This window comes from Patagioenas fasciata, chromosome 18, assembly GCF_037038585.1.
Source record: "Patagioenas fasciata isolate bPatFas1 chromosome 18, bPatFas1.hap1, whole genome shotgun sequence".
Classification (NCBI taxonomy): domain Eukaryota; kingdom Metazoa; phylum Chordata; class Aves; order Columbiformes; family Columbidae; genus Patagioenas; species Patagioenas fasciata.
The window spans coordinates 4,541,245-4,560,377 of record NC_092537.1 but is presented as its reverse complement, the minus strand read 5'-3'; the positions used below and the strand labels follow the sequence as shown (position 1 = coordinate 4,560,377).

General features: G+C 48.8%; 2 protein-coding genes across 4 annotated transcripts in view; one reads left to right on the top strand and one right to left on the bottom strand.

Annotated features, from left to right (window-relative positions):
- MYO15B (myosin XVB) overlaps positions 1-12,441 on the top strand; it is a 40,864-nt gene extending 28,423 nt beyond the window's left edge. The window contains exons 39-63 of the mRNA XM_071816707.1: positions 22-112; positions 626-848; positions 1,975-2,090; positions 2,231-2,290; positions 2,517-2,592; positions 3,096-3,214; positions 3,466-3,584; positions 4,043-4,184; positions 4,325-4,436; positions 4,749-4,909; positions 5,184-5,296; positions 5,393-5,456; positions 5,701-5,773; positions 6,139-6,215; positions 6,558-6,634; positions 7,192-7,322; positions 7,903-7,997; positions 8,270-8,347; positions 8,667-8,781; positions 9,105-9,253; positions 9,656-9,783; positions 10,746-10,879; positions 11,359-11,492; positions 11,943-12,083; positions 12,336-12,441. Coding sequence (XP_071672808.1) covers positions 22-112; positions 626-848; positions 1,975-2,090; positions 2,231-2,290; positions 2,517-2,592; positions 3,096-3,214; positions 3,466-3,584; positions 4,043-4,184; positions 4,325-4,436; positions 4,749-4,909; positions 5,184-5,296; positions 5,393-5,456; positions 5,701-5,773; positions 6,139-6,215; positions 6,558-6,634; positions 7,192-7,322; positions 7,903-7,997; positions 8,270-8,347; positions 8,667-8,781; positions 9,105-9,253; positions 9,656-9,783; positions 10,746-10,879; positions 11,359-11,492; positions 11,943-12,083; positions 12,336-12,395 — 2,788 coding nt within the window. The 3' untranslated portion in view covers positions 12,396-12,441. The remainder of the gene's footprint in view (positions 1-21; positions 113-625; positions 849-1,974; positions 2,091-2,230; positions 2,291-2,516; positions 2,593-3,095; positions 3,215-3,465; positions 3,585-4,042; positions 4,185-4,324; positions 4,437-4,748; positions 4,910-5,183; positions 5,297-5,392; positions 5,457-5,700; positions 5,774-6,138; positions 6,216-6,557; positions 6,635-7,191; positions 7,323-7,902; positions 7,998-8,269; positions 8,348-8,666; positions 8,782-9,104; positions 9,254-9,655; positions 9,784-10,745; positions 10,880-11,358; positions 11,493-11,942; positions 12,084-12,335) is intronic.
- A 1,311-nt stretch (positions 12,442-13,752) lies between these two features.
- Positions 13,753-19,133, bottom strand: part of RECQL5 (RecQ like helicase 5) — a 36,060-nt gene continuing 30,679 nt past the window's right edge. For 2 of the 3 annotated variants that reach the window (XM_071816800.1, XM_065852380.2), the window contains exons 14-20: positions 18,845-18,938; positions 18,234-18,374; positions 17,096-17,769; positions 16,808-16,886; positions 15,670-15,921; positions 15,104-15,176; positions 13,753-14,987 (exon numbers count right to left, since the gene is read on the bottom strand). In XM_071816800.1, the coding sequence (XP_071672901.1) occupies positions 14,887-14,987; positions 15,104-15,176; positions 15,670-15,921; positions 16,808-16,886; positions 17,096-17,769; positions 18,234-18,374; positions 18,845-18,938 (1,414 nt within the window). In that variant the 3' untranslated portion in view covers positions 13,753-14,886. Of the gene's footprint in view, positions 14,988-15,103; positions 15,177-15,669; positions 15,922-16,807; positions 16,887-17,095; positions 18,161-18,233; positions 18,375-18,844; positions 18,939-19,133 lie in introns of those variants that run through there. The other variant, XM_065852381.2, reaches the window with a different exon arrangement.

Below are 19,133 nucleotides of genomic sequence, written 5' to 3'. Positions count from 1 at the left end.
ACCTTCCACATTTCCTTGCAGGAGAGTGCCCAAGCCATTTATAAAGAAGAATGATCCCAAAAACGAGGCTCTGGCCAAACTTGGAATGATGAACCTCCCATCTCCCAAATCAGTGAGTTCTTTGTTTTTCAGTCACCTAAGAACTCAGCAAAGAGAGCCTGTATGTCCAACCATTTGGGAGCTACCTGGTAGTGCAGCAGTAGCCAGGTGATTTCATGTTGGGTGAACTCACACCATGGTGCTGCTCATGTTAGACTGGGCTCCAGTCTGTGAAGTCACTTGAGGTCCTGGAGAAAAGGCTCTGGAGCAGCAAATTCTATTGTGGTATGTTTAAGACTGATCTGAAAGCAAGCAACTCATGTTCCCCACATTTGGCACCAAGGTCTTGACTCATTAGTATCTTTTTTTCCTCCTTACTAACTGTAGGATTCTATCTCAAGTACTTGGTTCTCTGCACCTTTGCTTGCTTAATCTTCATCTGTTTGTAGATCATGTGTTGATTTGAAGGTCCTGATATCCCTGTTCACACAGATCTTGCTTCTAGGGATGATTTGTAACAGCAGTGTCAGGACAGAGCACAGTAACACAGAGCAAAACCATTTGACCCATCCATTCTGTCTTGCAGCCATCCCCGATGCCACAAGAGAAGAAAACACCTCCACCTCTCAAGCCCAAGCCGGGCGCAGCTTCCAGCTCTATCAAGGAGAAGCAGCTGCCTCTCCTGTCAGTCTTCAGCGGGCAGAGTTCCCCACCAGCTGCCCAGGCCCCTCCTGCTCCCCCTCCTGCCCCACCATTGCCTTCACCTCCCCCTCCTGGGAACCAAGGCTCTGAGGACTCCACAGCGAAGGGTGAGTGTTGACCTCACCCAAGTGGGATTTGGTAGCAGGGGCGACGGGGAGAGGATGGGGTCAGAATCAGCCCTGTGGCCTCGGAGAGTTACAGCTCATGTTCTGTCATCAGCCAGCTGGCCAACGACTGGATGGGCTGTGTGAAATCAAAGCTGTCGCAGTTCCAGTCTGGCCCAGCACTCAGTGTGGCACTTCCCAGCTCTTCCCAGCGCAGCGCAGGATGTCAGGCACATATGATGAAGGAGGAGCTGGGTTCCTCTGAAAAATGCAGCTAGAACCAGAAAGGACCTTTGGGCTACAGCTTTATCAAGGTCTAGTTCACAATACATTTTATTGCCTATCTGAAGCATAAATACTTGAGCAAACTGCAGTTCAAGGGATGGACTTCAGACTGGTGAGGAATGGGAAGCCACGTGTTTTATCTTCTAGAGCCTCTGGAGAGTCTTTAGAGACAGACTGAGGAATGAGGGAACGTTTCTCAGAGAGCTAATGAGAGCCTGAGAGACTTTGGACAATGGCCATACAAGGAGTGTCTGGATGCTGTGTACCTGAATAGCTAATATTTCTCAGCAGGAGGCTGGAAGTGTTTTTCAGTCCTAGGTTTTGCCTCTGAATTGCGGTGGGAGCCTGGAGCCTTAATTCATTTTATACTTTGCTGCTATTTTGGAGACATGTACCAATATATTTCAAGCTGTTTAAAACTCTCATCAGCATCACATAACATGCAAGGAACAGTCAGTCAAGCACATTACTGCAGGACTCCATCCTGCAGCAGCTTCCCTGGTATGAAAGCCTGTCCCTGTTTCACTCCTCCTCTCACTTAAAAAAATGATCTTTAGGAAGTCCTGTGAAAGTAAATGAAAATAACTGCATTAACTTGAAAAATCCCTACTTGCTTTTGAATAGGAATGTAGAAATAGCTTACCTGAACTACTACATTTCTCGATTATCTATGATGACTGTTTTGTGCATGCGTTCACATTAGCTGATCACTGACCTTCAAGAGGGTTCTTGGCAGTTATCTTCAGTCAGGAACACGGCACTGACCCCTTTCTCTTGGTAGGTCCTTGGCAGGTGAGCCTGTAGTCAGCAAAACCCATCTTCACTGCTTTTTCTCCTCACACAGACTCTACTGTAACAGTAGCAGATGATGATGGTATCAAGACCCAGTTGTACAAGCTCGCTACCAGTGTCAGCTTTTCCTATGACAACCCTGCCTGGAAAATCTTTCTACGTAAAGAGGTACAATTAATCAGCTGAGGGCTGGCTATGGGGGGAGGGAACCGATCCACCTGTGGATTACAAAACATCCCTGGGGACCTATTTCTGCAACCTCTGTAAACATCTGTAACATTACTATTGTTTTTATCCTCCTCTTGCAGGTGTTTTACCCCAAAGAAAATTTCAGTCACCCTTATTGTCTGAACTTGCTGTGCCAACAGGTATGTACTGGTGTGTGACCCAAGGCCTGTTGTCTCTCTGTTTGGGGACAGAAGACTCCATAATCTAAGTTGCCTTCACTTCTGCATCCCTAGCAGTGTTAGTCTCTTCTCCAGGTCCATCCGGTCAAGTGTCTGCTCACTCCTCTCAAACTCAGTCTGTTTAACAGATTTCAACACACTCAGATGTGGCCTTTTCAATGGAAGTCTCTGTTTCCTTGCTCTGCAGATCCTGCGTGACACCTTCTCTGATTCCTGTCTTCGGATCTCCAGGGAGGAGAAGCGCAAGATGAAAGACCTGCTGAGTAATTAACAACCCCATCATCCCTTTCTCCTGTGCCCATCCCAGCTTTTGTTTTGAAGCGAGAAACCAGCCTCCAAGCCCTTTCAGGCAGGACTTAGGGCAGAGGAGAAATGTTTGTTACTGGATCAATAAAGCACATTTGTGTGCGCTGTGTAGTGCAGTGTAGGAACGTTTGTTTATTCTAAATGGCCAGAAAATGGCCCTGAAATTTCTCTGAGCCAGAAACACTTAGTTCTGATATGTTTACTGTGGGAAGAGAAAACTGAGGCCCAAGGATGGGATTCCGAGTTGTCTCAAAATCCAACTGTCTTTCACAAGAGCTTCATGGGAAGCGGGAGAGAAAGTAGTAGTAGGCTGGTGTGTGCAAGTAATGTGGTCTGGTTTTGCCTCTGCATGTTCTTTGTTGCTCTGCTGGGGAGGACTGGTGGGAATGAGTCCCTGGGCAAAGGAAGGCTTGGCCATCTTTGTTTTACTGATAAAGTATCTGCTTTGTACCCTTTCTAGTGGAGTTCCAGGTTGGCAATGACGTCCAGTCCATTCAGGAGGACGGGATAAAGAAGAGGATTGTATTGGCTGCTCGGGATAACTGGGCTAACTATTTCTCCCGCCTTTTCCCAGTTCATGTGAGTCTTAATCTTCTCACCAGACCCTGGACTTGCTTTGGCTGTGTGGCTCTAGTTCACCTGGGATCTCTTTCTGTCTCCCTGCCTGGCCATACTTCACTCATTCTTCTGACTCTCCTTTACCTTAATGGGTTTGACACCTCTGTCAGCCCAGGACCTCATTCATGGTACATATGGTGGCATCTTCCACTGCTGCATCTGGTCCAGGTGGGACGGAGCTTTTGATGTTCTTTGCTGCGCTTCCCTTACAGGGTGAAAATGGAAGTGATGTCCAGATCCTGGGTGTTTCTCACTGGGGCATGCGGCTGCTGAAGGTGGTGAAAGCAGCTGGCTATAATCCTGAGCACCTGAAGATCCTTCACAGCTACAGGTGAGCAAAAGGGCACTGATTGCTGCAGGATGATGATTGGTCACTTGCAAGATGTTTCAGAGTGTAGGAGACAGACTGAACAGGTGAGCTGAAAATCGTTCGGTTGTGCTGTGCTCTCTAGTATTGTCCTAGGCCAGTTGTGACTCACTGACCTTCCTTCTAATGAGTTTGGCTTTTTCCTTTCCTTCCTACCTCATGCTTTGCTTGCAATAAGTGAGCGCTAGGTGTGAGTCAGCTCCATGCTTGTCATCAGAAGGGAGGTCCTTAGGGTGGTATGGTGAAAGCCATGAGCAGCCTACGCTGCTGCTACTGTTGTAACACAGTGCTGGTGAATGGTCACCCTCTGGAGCCTGCTGAGGCCTGTCTCCATTCTCAGTCCTTGGAATGAGCTCCAATCCCCACAAGCTGCATCCCCAGTTCTGGCAGAAGGAGCCTGAGCAAGCTGGCTGTGTTCTCAGCTTTGCAGATGTGCTGTCGGTGGAACTGAAGGGCAGCAATGGCCTGGAGTTCTCTCTGAAGACAGAACAGCTCTTTCTGCACTCTCCAAAGGCTCCGTGCATTAAGGCCATGGTGGAACTCTTCACCCAGGAGCTGAGGCAGGTGAGAGAGTGGCTGTAGTGAAACAGGGAATGAAGGTGGTTTCCCATACGGACATGAGAGGGTCCATGGGATGATATAGTCTGAGTCCTTCAAATCCTGAGGATGAGATTAGACCACCCCATCACTTTTTTTTTTCCCAGGACTCCAACTATGTCGTTGCTCTGCGCAGCTACATCACGGATGACAAGAGCCTTCTCAGCTTCAAGAAGGGCGACCTCATTGAGTTACTGCCCATGCAAGGCGTGGAGCCAGGTGGGGGAATTTGTTGGGATTGGCAGGAGAGGTGGGAACTGAATTCAAGGCCCTGCTGGACCCATGGTGCCCAGGAGCTCTACAAGCTGCTGTCAAGCAAATGAGAGGAAATCGGACTGTTTTGGGCTGGCATAGTCACCCCCAGCTCTACCATTCTCTGATGGTGGCTCACCTAGTTCTAGCTGTCAGTTATAGAGAATGCAGGAAAGCCTGATCAGAGTCTGCTTCTCTCCTTTGCCAGTAGGATGCTTCACTGCTCATTTCTCTTGGCAGCTGCCTTGGTTCTTGACTCTTTCTTCACCATTTCTGCAGGCTGGCAGTTCGGCTCCACCGGTGGCCGCTGTGGTATCTTCCCCACCAGCCTGGTACAACTGGCTGCAGCCCCTGATTACCTCAGCGCCAGCATGCACAGACGTGGAGGGCTGCGGAAGGGCGTGAAAGCTTCCTCAGAGAGCAGGGACAACAGCAAAGAGGTGAGTTGTCCTTGGGGAGCTGATACGGGACATGGACAAGTTCTGTGGGAATGCCACAGTGCATCTGCAGGCCCAGTAGTGTCTGGTGTCCAAGGCTGGAGGAAAGAAAATGACTGCTTAATCTTTGCAGATAGACACTCAAATTACAGTATTACAGTGGGAGCTGGAAGCACCACACATAGATGAGGTCTTCCCAGGTCTGGCAGGTGAGGAGAATACACGCTGCAGTTCCTCAGCTGACTTTTCAGGGTGGGTTTGGGGCCTGTCTCTGCAGAGTTCTGCTCCCAGCCAGACATCAGAACCCAGCAGCACCATGTTAGTCCCTGCCGGTGATCACTACACCATGATGGACTTCGCCGCAGCCTACTTCCGAGAGGTTCGCTCCCTGTGAGTAGGCTGTGAACCTTCCTGAAAAGGCATATGCAGGACCAAGCCATTTCTGGGGATATTTCTTAGGTTGTGTATTCTCTCTCCTCTGTCTAGGCCGGGACTGAAGGGGACACCTGCTGAGAAGAAAAGTGTAGCTGAGCTGGTCCAACACACCAAGGTGAGTCCACTCTCTCTCCTTGGCTACAGCCAGAACCTCAGCTCCAGCGCTGCCTCCAGCTTTGTCCCTACATGGCAAAAGCACAGAGGGCAGATCCTTGGCTGCAGTCTCTGGAGGAGTGTGGGTGCCCTCTGCTCCTCAGTGCTGCCTGCAAGATACTGGGAGCTTGTGTCATTTGTGAAGCCTGCAGCACAGCTCTGCGTGATCTGCCTCCTCATCTTACCCTCGTATTCTGGCCCTGCAGGTCCCAATCCAGGAGTCTTTGCTCCGGTACTCTGACAGTGAGCTGAATGAGCTTGCTACAAAGAACTTCAAGAGTAAGTATCTCCCTAGGACACAACACTGCATAGGCTGGAGTGGGGGCGAGCAGGATGAGCTTGGTGGCTACACGTAGGCATCATAGAGCCCAGAGCAGGAAATGAAAGCTGTGAGAGGAGGGCCCCTTTAAGACATTTCTCTAGTTAATAATCACCTTTGTCCATGCTGAAAGCATCCAGGAAAATGCACTATGTTCTTGGACACTTTGCGCTTGATGCACACACTGCCTGCGCTGATGCCCCACTGTGTACACGTCCAGTGCAAGCCTGGAGAAGAAAAGCTTTCAGGACATTTTCTAGTCTGCTGCCTGCCCCATGGCAGGATCGCTTCTGCTTAGATCTAAGTGCCAGCCTTTGCTTTGCAGCTCTGATGCGGTTCATGGGAGATCAACCAAAGCTCAAGAACCAGAATGACGTTGAATGCATCTATGAAATCCTTCAGGTTTGTGATGGGAATGAAGGGCCAAGATCTTGCCGGGAAGGGAGAGAGTAGGGAGAGCCATAATGCAACCTCCCATGTGAGAGAGGGAGCTGAAACAGAAAGGCTAGTTGAAAAACAGGAGCATTTGCACGTAAATGGTTTTCCTGGACATCAGTGTCTGGATGAGGGTATAACCTGCCTCTCTTTTGGGCCTAGACAGCACTACAGACCAGACATTGCAAAGTCCAAGCTTTAAGCCACATTGGCAGAGCTCTGGAACTGGGAGAGAAGGGCACAAAGACAACCTGAGGCCTCTCTGGCCTCATCTTCTCTCTGACACTGTCTTCTCCTCTCTGAATGCAGCTTTGCAAGGAGAAGGAGAGTTTGCATGATGAAGTCTATTGCCAGGTGATCAAACAGGTCACCCACAACCCTAACCAGTGAGTACCAGCACTATCAGCTCCTGTGCATGCACAGATGGAGGGGAACCGGCTGCATGGACAGCTGGACCAGGGGAGAGGCTGCCCTGTGATGATGTGTTATCCCCAGCTGCTCAGTTGCAGGGACTTTTGCTGAGCACTCGGGTGATTTAGCCAGTTGCTGGGTTTGTTTTTTTCACTTCACAGGATGTTTGTCCCTGTATCTGTGGCTGCTGATATCTCTGGGCACTGGTAAACGTTCCTGGTAGCTCCTGGCAGTGGTGCTACTCAGAGGCCTGATTTGCTCATCACAGCCCTAGGGACACAACACTTAGAACTGGCTTGACCCCACCCTGCCCTGCGATATGGTTGCAGTGACATCAAGAGTGGCCTTGACTATTCCCATTCTTTGTTTACTGTTGGAATAACTGAATCAACCCCTTCCTCAGCATAAGAAACCTCTGACCAAGGGCCACACCTCATTTTCTGCCACCTCCCAAAAGTGTTCAGAAGGGCAGAGCTGCTTGGAGCAGAAATTGTCTTGTTCCAAGGTGCCCACAGTCCTTTCTGTCTTGCAGGGAGAGCGTGCTGTGTGGCTGGTTGCTCCTAAACCTGCTAACCGGATACTTCCTCCCCTCCAACATCCTAATGCCCTATGCCACCAAGTTTCTGCAGCTAGCCAGCAGTGACCCATCCAGCACCCACCATGGTATGACTGTTTCTGTGTCCTGTAAAATAAATGGCTGCCCCCTTGTTACTAAGGCCTAGTGGTCAAAGAAAGAAGACAGGATCCAGGTGGGGACATGGTCCAATGAGAACATCTCCCTTATCCTGTTAGGCAGGACAAATGAGTCGGGTGCTGAGGGACATGAGCCTGCTTTGTATCTCTAGTGTCTCTGTTTGCATCTTCCTCCAGGCAAGGTGGAATTGGGTGTCTGTCTGAGGCTTAGCTTAGCCCTGTGGCTTAGGTCCAGCTTGACAGCTAGACCCTGGGGGAAAGGCAGACTGTAGTCTTCCAGAGTCATCAGCTATGAGGTATCTGGGTTGGAATTCTGCCAGAGAAGAGGGTTCTTGTTCTTCTCTCCTGTAATTCCTGTGTTCTCCTGCTGCCCTGGATGCTGTTTGGGGCTGACACTCCTGATTTGGATGTGTTCTGGGAGAGAGTCTTTTTCCTCTCCTAGCAGTGGCTCTGGGATAAATTCAGCACAGCCAGGATGATGTAAGACCACAGGAGACAATGCTCAGTCCTCTTTTGGCTCAGCACATGAAGCTTTTTTCTTTACTTGCAGATATTGCCAAGATCTGTCAGAGCAACCTGCGGAAAAATTTCATGTACGGAGGCCGTCGCCACCTTCCTTTCCCTGTGGAGATTGAGGCACTGCTGGTATTGAGGGGCAGAGAAATGGGGACGCTGGGAGGAGAGGGAGGACAGAGGCTTGTGGGGGGTGCCACGTGCAGTGTTGCGGGGGTGTTTATTGTTCAAGAGAGGAAACAGGCATGTGTCTGTAAGGGGATTGGGAAGCCAATGCCATGGGGTAGGCAAGGAAGAGTCAGGTGCTATGGGCAAGCAGTGGAACACAGAGATGAGGGGGGAGGAAGGATTGTGGAGCTGATGCAATCCTGCATGTCTTGCTGCCTAAAGACTGTCCTTTGCAGAAGGGACGTGGTGCCCGCCGGCTAGTCATACTGATGCCTGGAGACGTGGAATACCTCTCCAGAATCAAGACATTCACTGTGAGTTTTCTACATTGAATTTCTTCATTGATCTGGACTCTGAGCCACACCAGAGAACTCTCTTATCTGTCAAAACCTTGGGCTTGGCTTGTGCATCCCACAGTGCTGTGATAGTTTCCCACTCACTCTCTGGCCATCCCTGGAGCAGCAGATCTCTGGAGGGCCTGTGCAATGCTGGGATGCCTCCCCCAGCTTGCTGCTTTGTGCAATGGCCAGAGCCACACTGCTGCCCGCTAACAAGCCCAGTGTGTCTAACTGCCCTGAGGCTGCTCTGGGCTTGCCTGGCCACAGTATTTATTTGCTTCTTTCCTTGCTTCAGGTGGCCAAGGAACTCTTGCAGGAGATCTGTGAACAGATGGGAGCAGGTGAACAGGAAGAGATACAGGAATTTGTTCTTCTTGCCGTCAGGAGTGAGAGCAATTATCTTGGCAAGTAGAGAGTAGCATATAGATTCTTTCTTAAAGCGGTTCCTCCAACAGGGATTACCACGGCTACTGTCTTGAGTAGTTCCCTAACCCTTGCTGGCTCTGGGGAGGTTCCTCTTCAGCACGTTTCCTCTGGCACCAGGATTCAGGATTGTGCCTTCTCAGGGGCTGCGTTGCTTGTTCCTGGAAGACGTGTGTGTGTCTGTGTGGGTCGGTGCCCCTTTGGAATGGCTGATGCTGGGAGTCGGAAGGGCAGGGTGCAACAGAGGCTTGCAGGAGGGTTCCTGCCCCAGCACCAGGAGTGACGACCCTCTCTCTGCGTAAACACGTAGATAAAACAGAGAGGCCAATACGATCGGCGGAGTATATTCATGATTACCTGCTGGAGGACAAGCTGGTCACTGTGACTTTACGCAGGCTCATCTGGAGGACACCTCTGCACTTTGAGAACAAATTTTATACTGATATCCATTATGGACAGGTAAGCCACAGGGGCAGTGTACGCCCAGGTAACCTCCCTAGCAGGGGTAGAGTTAATGTCCAGGCCAAAAGGAATGTCCCAAGGGGGCTGAACATGCGGGAGGGCTGTGGCTGATCATCTTTGTATGCTCTTTCTGGGAATGACTAATAACTGAAGCTGTGGATGCAAGGAAGGCAGTGCTCCTGTAGCCCTAGCCTGTACGCTGTACTGTTCAGACATAGATTTTGTGGTTCTGCATGCTCTTCCCGAGCCCAGAAAGCCTTTATTTTCATGTTATCAGCCTGAGCTGGGTGTGCTATCAGCAAGGTGCAGGATGTGGGTCTCTGCAGCCTGGCGATGCCCAGACCTGCACGTTCCTTCTGGAAGGTTTAACAAAGGCCTCTTTGCTGTGCTATCTCTCAGATTCTGTGGGATTACCTGAATGGGAAGATACTATTGATCCATAGTAAAGAAATGGAGATGCAGGTGTGCACTTTGGCATTGCTCCAGCACTGGGCCAAATCAGAGCAGCAGAACTCTGCTCCCTCCAGGTATGTTTGTCTCAGGGTGGTTCTCTATCTCTAACGGCTGCTGGCACCACAGGGGTTAGTTAGGTTAATTATACTCTGTATAATTAAGGAATGGACTGTTCTGGAGAACAGAAACTACTAATTAACATCACTACTTAGTGACTGACTCCTGCCCATCAAGCAGGTTCACCTCCTATTCACACTCTTGCTGCTGACTCTCGGATCCACATTTCCTTTGTGACTCTCCTGAGCTCAGGGTCATGAGGGTGACATGGACATTCTTTTGACTGCTGTGTGTTTGTAATATCAAGAAGAAAGTGCATGAGCTTATAGCTGGGATAAATGCTCCTTTGTTCTTTCTCACAAGTGCCAGAGTTTTCAATGCTGGGCACTTGAAATCTGTAGTGAGGGGCCTAATGGGAATTAAAATGTCCCTGGGTACTGGAAAGCTTCTGTCCTGCAGCCCTGAGCTGTATTTTCACACTCCTTCCTTCCCGTATCCTTATGCACTTAGAGTTGGGGTAACGTCTCCATCTGATCCCTGCACGCCACCAGCAGCAGGGGGTAATGGTGCAACCCTGCTGGGCATGGGGAGCTCTGCTCCATGGGGTGCTTTGGGGGAACAAGGCAGGGTTAGATTAAGGTGTTTTTCAGCTGAAGCTGCCTGTACAAGAAACACCTTGTGGCTCTACTTCGATGCGTGAAGAGCTCCTGTTGTCTCCAGGGGTTTCTCTCAGTGCACCAGTCAGTGGTGCAGAGCTTCCTTTTGTATGGAAAAATGACGGTCTTGATGTCTCTAATGTTTCCTTCCACATTATCCAATACAGATCCAACCTGTTGTGCTCTCCCCCTCTCCCCCTCTGTTGCCTGCAGCCATCCACTTGAAAATTGTTGCCACAACCCCTCCTTCCTCTTAATCCCTGTGGTTGATCTTTCCATTTTAGCTGGGCAGGGAGTGAGTTAATGTCTGCTTGTTGGCACAGGGAGGAGCTGAAGGAGTACACACCAAAGCCCCTGCAGTCCTGCATCAGTCCCCAGGCTCTGCAGAGCCAGGTCAGCGTGCTGCTGAGAACCAGGCAGCGCCTCCAGCCAGTGGATGCAAAAATCCAGTTCATAGGTGAGGAGACATTCATATTTGCTTAAGCTGTCTATTCTGAGAGTGATGCAAGTTGCTCTGAATGTGCTTTTGGGGCAGTTCATGAGGTTGGCGAGGATCCTTGGAGCCTGGAATGAGCCATGACATGGAATTCCCTGACAACCTCCACCTGCAGATTGGCACCAGGACCCAAGCATGGTGACCAGGGTAGAAGTCCCACTTCTTTTGTAGAAGTCTGTAATAGACTTTCAGAGCTCTGTACAAGTTGTGTTTTAAGTGATATTCTGGCTGCACGTTTGTTTTCTAGTTGGAAAAGAATGGGACATTTATCCAGGCTGCTGAGAATTAAGTATCAGCAACCTCGGGAGGAGGGAGAAGTTGTCAAATCCTACTTTTTAATGTAGGAAAGCTTGGCAACTCTTGCAGCTTTTGGTCAGGTTGGTGCAGCAGATTGCAGGTTGGAAGCTGCTGCCTGAAAGCCACCTTCTGCTTTCTTACAGAGCATGCGATGAAATTGCCTTTCTTTGGCTATACCACCTACTTAGTAGAGAGAATCAGTGACAACACGATCTCTGTGCCCTGCTTCTTTGGCGTGAATAAAGACGATATGATCGTGGTGGATGGCACCACCCAGGTATGTCAGATAATTCCTCCCTTGAGTCCAGAGCCCTGATGTCTGTCAGATGTTGCCTTTGACTTTTAGAACTTGTGCAGGAAGAGACTGTATTAACCTGCATCACAGCCACTCTAATGTTAAACAGCCATAGCCCAAAGCAAGTGACAAGAATGGTGGAACAGTTAATACTGCCATGTGCTCTTTTGTTAGTCCAGTGATCAAGCTAACAGGAATAGTTCACTGTAAAACTAAGTGAAGACCACAGTCCTGTTTGTCCTAATCTTGCAGTTCTAGGGACGCACAGGCACCAGGAGCCTGCCCTGTGTTCTCTATGCACTGCCCTGTGACCCAGTCCTTGCCTTAGCTTTCAGTAAGCTCTTGAGGTGAATCCTTCTCAGGTGAGAAACCAGATGGTTTTATTTGTAAGTACTGCAACTGAGTGTTTTGTGGTTTTTTCTCCTTACACAGGCAATCTCCTGTGTCATTCCACTGAATGAGCTGCAGAGGATGCGAACCCTGCGACCAAGCTCTGATGGTGGGCTGCCCGGCATAGAACTGAACTACGGCTCGGCTGCCAGCCCCAAGACTATGTGGTTTGAACTGTCACAGGTGAGATCAGCCTGGACCTACCGCTTCTTCCTGGTGATTCAGAAATTGCCCTCCATGGCCCAGCTGAGCCTCTGCTAGGAGATGGTCCTGCTGCTCTTCTGTCCCAGAGGTGGATGGGGACACCAAAGTGCACCTTTGTCCCAGCACCTACCTGATATTTAATTATGGAAAGTGACTTATGGGAATATTTAATTATAAGCAGCAGCCATTTCTGGGGCAGAGAATGACTGATCCTGATTTGTGTTTTGACAGGCTAAAGAAATGTACCACATGATTGTTGTCATCCTGGATAAGACAGAGTTGCATCACTAGAGCCTAAGAGGAAGAGAAAGCCCAAGCAAACCAGCACTGTTTTCCCTTTGAGCTTGTTCAATGCTCCCAGCCCTGTCTTCTGAGAAGGACCCTTCCAAAAGACATCCATGACCTCAGACAGCTGCTTTCTAAGACTGCCACCACAGTGTTTGTTGATAGACTGGACCTTAATCTCACCCCTTGTGACCTGCCGTTCCGTCCCCAAGCACTCTTCCTTGAAGCAACACATGCACTGGCTAAACAAACCACAACCCCTTTTCCACACCGGTGCCTGTTCCAACACAGCAGCTGAATAGATGCAAGAAATTGCCTCCAAGCTACGCAGTGTGGGACTGTTCTCTTCTATTTTGAATTAATTAACACAAACAAAGACTGATGCTGGCTAGAGATTTGTGTATCACAACGCAAAGCTGAGGCTATGAAATGACTGCACTGGCTGCTGGTGTTTCCCACAGGCCAGCTGTTTGTACTGATATGCAAGAGGCCCTGTGGCAGGATTTGTGAAGCAGGAGCTTGTAGAAAGCATCTTAATTGCAAAGCAGATCAGTGTTCATATAAAATTAACATATATGCTGGGGCACAGATTGAGCTGCAATGGTAAGAAAGTTTATTGTAATTAATTGCTTACTGACATAATTATATGCATATGTTTCCCTCTACTATAAAGAAGTCAGTCATGCCCGTGCAGCTGTCATCCTCAATGGTGGCTCCATGCCTACTGGAGAAAGCGCATTCAAATGGAGCTTGTATTACAGTAGAGTGTCCTGGGTTGTACAAAACTGCTTAATTTATTTTTATTGATACAGCTGTCCTACTGAACTGAAAAGTAACCGCACTTTAGGAGATTGCAATAAAATAATCACAGAGATATTTTGAAGCTATGACATAGTGGTTTACACCTACAGTGGGATGACTGACCTGCAGGTAACTGGCAAAGATTGAGGAAAAGGTTGTCACTGTTGGCTGAGAACGGGACAGGCCCGAGGCTGCTCAACACAAGCTGTGGTGCACAGCCACCGTCTTGCTGGTGAGCTGATGCCAACGGTAGCTACAGCATCTTCCCTTCAGGTGCTGCTCGCTACAGCCTGTGAGGTCTTACCTGAAGTATGGTCCACTTTCCCCTTCAGCCGTGCTACTGCAAGGCTGGGTAAAGAACTGCAACAACGTGAAAGAAAGGAATAGAGAAGATTGCTGAAGATTAACTTATCCTTATTCCCCTTCTCTTTTGCTGCCTTATGTAGAGGTACAACTCATCTGGTTAGAAATGTCCCACATTGTGATAAAGCACTTTGTCACACAACTCCATGCCGTAACCTGCCCTTTCGGGAGGCCCTCGATTGACCAGACAAGCAAAGCGTTTCTGAGAAGTTCACCCAGGCAGTAACATTGCTTTATTTTCAGTTCTGCATGTACCCTTCAATACATCTTTAAAAAATACATGTGTTGAGTACAGTGACCCAAAAGCCTGTGTGATGGCCTCTGGCTGCAGGTTCCTCTAGCAGCACTAGTGCCTGAGGCCACCATCCTCTACAGGCATGGAACAATACCGAACCCAACAACAACCCAACAGACAGGACTTGTGCCAGGGAATTGGGTCATTTCAACCCCGCTGATACCCAAAGGTTCAGGTCCTTATAAAATCATAGCAGCAGGGGCACTGCAGTGTCAGTTTGAGGGTCACAGCAGTACCGTCACCAGCTGTAACAGCAGCATTGCCCTTTCTATTGCAGACTGAGGGTGAGGCACAGGGAGCAAATATGGCTTTAGGGATTACAAGCAAATGCTGGAAAACTGTTGGCAACCTTCATGCCACTATTGGAGAGGTTAATACTGAAAGAGCATCACGGCTTAAATTAAAGGACAGTCAGAACTAGACAAAGGTAAAAAAAAAGATTAAAAGAAAAAGAATCTGAGTTTCTCCGCCTTCAGAAAGTGCGCATTGCCTGCATGGTAGAACAAAATGCTCCCCTCCTGCCCTTCAAGGGAAAACATTCCATCCAGGAACTGAACCATCAAGTTCATCATAGGCAGCCCTGAGCAAAGCACGTGAACTTGCAGCGTAAGGCTTCTATTGGTAACACTGAAATAAGAACTAAGAGACAGGGGAGCGAGGGGGACAGCCACCAAGGAAGCAAGATGTCACCCCAAACCAGAGTCCCAGAGTCTGAGCCCTTCCCAGACTGCTGCAGGGAGCAGAGGTTGGCGACACTGCACAACATCCGAGGCGGCAGCCCTGACCTACAGAGCAGATGCAGACTTCACACCTCTTGGTACCAGAGGGCTTCAGTACCTTGGTTGTTAGAGGAACTCTCCATAAATTCTCAGAAACTCATTCCTGGAAGTGCAAATCACAAAGGAAAGAAGTGAGCAAAAATGCAGAGGGAGAAGAAAGCTCACTTCTGCAGTTTCATGAAACCCTCCGTGGCTGAGTTCTTCAAGATCCCCTGGTCCCACTGCTGGAGAAAGGAAGACAGCCAACACGACACGAGGATCAGCTCTCCAAGCGCTGCAGCTCCTGCCAGTCTGTCTCGCTCTCACACCTGACTCTTGTTTTGAAAAACTCCTTGATGAGTCTCTGTGCTTCCTCCTTCACTGCAAGAGAGAAAGCACCACCTTTGAGATGATAGTTAAGGCACCTACCCCCTCTAAAGACATTTAGCATCAAAAGAAGACAAGATTTGTGGTGCTCACTCCAGCTGCCAACTCACCAGTCCTGCAGTCAGGGTTCTGCTCTTCAGTCAGTAAGTGAGACAGGTGCCGGGCAAAGCCCTTGAACAGATCCTGCAGAATCGGGCAAGAGAAAGAGCAGAAAGCAGATGTTGGTTACCTCACCAGACTGTTTCCACATTCGTGTCGCCCTTAGCACAGGCTGTTTCTAGCACAAACCAGTCATAGATTTAGACTCCAGGGGTGTTGCAAACCTGCAGATACACCTGACCCTGCAGCGCTGGAGAGCACACGCACACACGTGCTGCCTTGCAGAACACATCAGGTAAACTACACCAAATCTGAACCAGATCTGTTGCCTACCACAGATGGGAGTTCTTAAAAACTTAGGGGAGTAAGAAAGGATAAGTGTGGAACCAACGTGATACCACGCTAAATCACACAAAAACCCTTTCTTGGGAGAGGCGAGTTGCTGCACCTGGAGTCACTAAAACAGCACACAGCAAGATGTGACTTGGAAATGGAATGTGGTATCCAGATCATCTGTCCCTTCTTGGACCCCAGATCACTAGGAGGCGCAGTGTCCTTTGCATGAGCTGTGTCCTACCTTGGAAGCAAATTTGCCACCCTTGTAGAATGGAGTCAAATACTTGACAACGATGTCTGCTGTCTCTTTGAGGGACATGCCTTTGGTCACTGGCTGTGTGATCTTGCTGGTTCCTTCTTTATCACACTGTGCTAAGTTTGGATCAAAAGTCACCTTCTTCTTTGTTGGACCAACACTTTTGCTTTCCGGCTGGGACAGAATAGAAGACTTTGCCACTGTCCGTAGTCGCTTTGTTGCAGGACTTTCCATACCCTGGAGGTGGGAGAGAAGAAAACCAAAGCCATCAGCTCCCATGGCAGCGTTACACTTTGAAGCAGCCGCTACCTTCTGAGAACATCAATCTTTGCAGTGTCCTACAGGCTCTCCCTACAGTGAATACATGCAGGAATCTCTGTAACCCACTTTGCTGTGTACACAACAGTTTCCCTCACAAAAGAGAAAAACCCTTTAGGACTAACACATCTAGAATTACCTTATGCTCTTATTAGGACAGCTAATTGCTAGGCCCTACCCTATACAGGAAAAACTGACAGGAAAAGATTTTCCAGGATGTCTGCTGAGAATACATCTCTCAGAAAGAATCAGCCACTTCAGTAGTGCCACACTCCTGATCGGTTTGAAAGAGGAAGGAGCAAACTGCCCTGTTCAGCAGAGACGGCTACTGGGCAGTCTCAGTTGCCAAATGCAGAACCAGAGACTGAATGGCAAAGGTGGCTCTGAGCACAGTTTGCTGCTGAGCAGTCCTGCCGGCCACCGGCCTGTGCTTATTCCCTTGGCTTGTGAGCAACTTGCTAATTATAGTTAGTTACAGATCGAGAGGGGGTGGAGAGACTCATTCCAGGCAAGTCACCAGCAAAGGTTACAGTCACGTGTGTTGCAGAGAAGAGGAAACAAAGCAGAGTGGAGGGGAAGTTTTCCACTGCGGTCCGAGTTCCTGGCACTGGCCCAGTGGGTGACGGGGACACCAGGAGTGCAATGCAACTATGGTTCTCCTCTCTGCTGCAACTGCAGCTGGGCCCTCCCCAGATAAATAACGCTATCAGGTGAAGTTCAGACCAGGAGCATCACTCCCAGAGAGAAACCTGGCACAAGGTGAGCAGAAGAAATAAGAGGAAATTAGCATCTGTTAATGTCTTACCTCATCTGATCCTGGTCGCTTCCCACAGTCACCTTCCCCAGCTACAGTTAGCTCAGTTTCTGTGATTTTTTCAGCAACACTAGTGGGAAGAGTGGAGAGAAGGCCAATTTTAATCTTTCCACAGTGAAGATATCACTACATTCACTGTTGTCAGCAGTCACAAGACTCTCCATGGTTAAACAAGTCTCACCAGCCTAGAGATGTAATAGAGATTCCCAGTTTCCAGGACAAGGCTGGTGGCAGATCGTTAACAGGGCAACACAGGGACCAGAGAGGTGAACACTTTACCTGGATTTTGCATCAATTTCTTCCTGAAGGAGCACAGATTCAGCAGCCTGCTGCATCTTAAAATCCTCCTCTCTCTTGGGCAGTGTTACTTCTGTCTCTCCCAGCTCTTCATTCTCTGTCTGGGACTGTACAGTCACATCTTCTCCAGAGACATCTTTGTTTTCCTGAGGTATTGGTTTCTCTTGACACATGCTTTGAGAAGGAACCTGAGGTAGTGTGCTTGCAGAATGGCCATCTTCCTTTGCTGAGCTGCAACTTTTGGCTTTGGATCCACCTTTGGGGAGGGAGAAGAATTTTGAGATATCCTGTGATTCTTTTTTAGCTGCTTCTGCAAGCTTTTGCTGCTTCTTGCTAGGTTTGGACTTCTTAGTAGGGCTATCCCAAAGGGCAGCTTTTGTGTCTGGACTGGGTTTCTGTCCCTTTATTTCTGGAAGGAGTACTTCTACCCCAGCACCCTCACACGTTGCTTTGGTTCCTGCTTCTTTCTTCTGGAGAACAGGGTTTCTGGTGTCCAGTTCCAGACTGCAGCTGCTGTTGTCTTGCCCATTTAGACAATCGACTTCTTTTTTGACAGACTTTGCATCGCTCTCCTCCTGGATCTTCAGCAGTTCTGAAGCTGTCTGGAACAGGCTGGATTTCTTTGGAAATCCTGCTCCCACACGCTTGGGTTTGAACTCGGGAGAAAGAGAAAAGAAGAAATTTGGGATGTGAGAGCATTAAGGAAGCCCTGTGTGCAGAACCCTGAAAGGAGCCAAGTTTCTGTACACAATGCTCCAGTGTGTACAGCCGTGAGCTGGGGAAGGCTCTAAAACTGACTCATCATCATAACCATTGCCTGAGACACCAGGGAAATAGATTAGGTTAAAGTCTTAGGCCCACAGTAAGGAAACAGACAGCATCCTTGGTTAGAGCAAAGACAAGAAAAACTTATCTGACATATGGTCTGGACGTAGATTATATTCACTAATAGGAACCAGCATGACAAGCTGATCTCACTCCAAAACCAAAGGACAGACAGTGAAAGAAATTCCAGTAGAAATATACAGCTACGGCCACACAAAGGACCTAAAATAAAATCATAACAAAGCAGACAGACAAAGCACACCATTCCCTTCTTGTCTATCCCCCCTGTACTCACTGAATACACCTGGGAGGCAGGGAGGAAGTCCTCTTCTGCTGGACACCCAGATTTTGTTTCTAAGCTGCTGTTGCCACCAGTTCCAGACCCAAAGACTGAGAACAGCTCTCCTTGTTTTGAGGCTTTGTTGATTTCTGCTACCTGAAAACAGAACAGAAATATTCTATAATGGCCAGAAGTCTTTATGCATTGCTGCCTCTGTACACACTAAAAGCTGCAGTGGCAAAACAAATGCCTCCCCTGGAGAGACACTTATCACAAGAACAGGAACACCTTCAAAGAGACTTATGGCAACCAGGTAACCTAAACCAAGGCATGTCTATTGTCAGCGATAGGCTGAGGAACTCCCATCCACTTTATTGCTAGACCCAGAGGATATCTGGATAAGATTGCACTGGTGGGTAAGGTTTCCAGAGCCTGTAAAGCCAACAAAGATGTGAAACCAACATGATTCTGGGCCCTCCTGGAAACAAAACCAAGAAGAAAGATTTGGAAGACATCCAAGGCAAAGCAGAGTTTCTCCATCTTTCCTACATCAACTCTAGCCTATCTTCCCATCGAGCTGAGGCCACACTACCTTCTAGGGAATGAGAGCAGGGGTATGGCCCTACCTTTTTTAGCACAGTTGCCTTGTACGAGTTGGCCATTTTACTGCTCCGGAAAGCTTCATACTCCAGCTCCACAGCACAGGCATGAAGGTCTGACCTGTAACAAAGGCTGGGGTGATTTCTGGTGAGACACACTTCTATGTCTGTAAAGGGAACACTAATGCTTAAGCATCCCCCAAAGAAAGTACAAAATTCACTCCCTCTAAGTGACAACTTCCATTAAAGTCCTACGGGATGCAGCCATGAATTGCTAGAGAAGGGAAAGGCTGTGAAAACAGTTTTAAATCAAAGG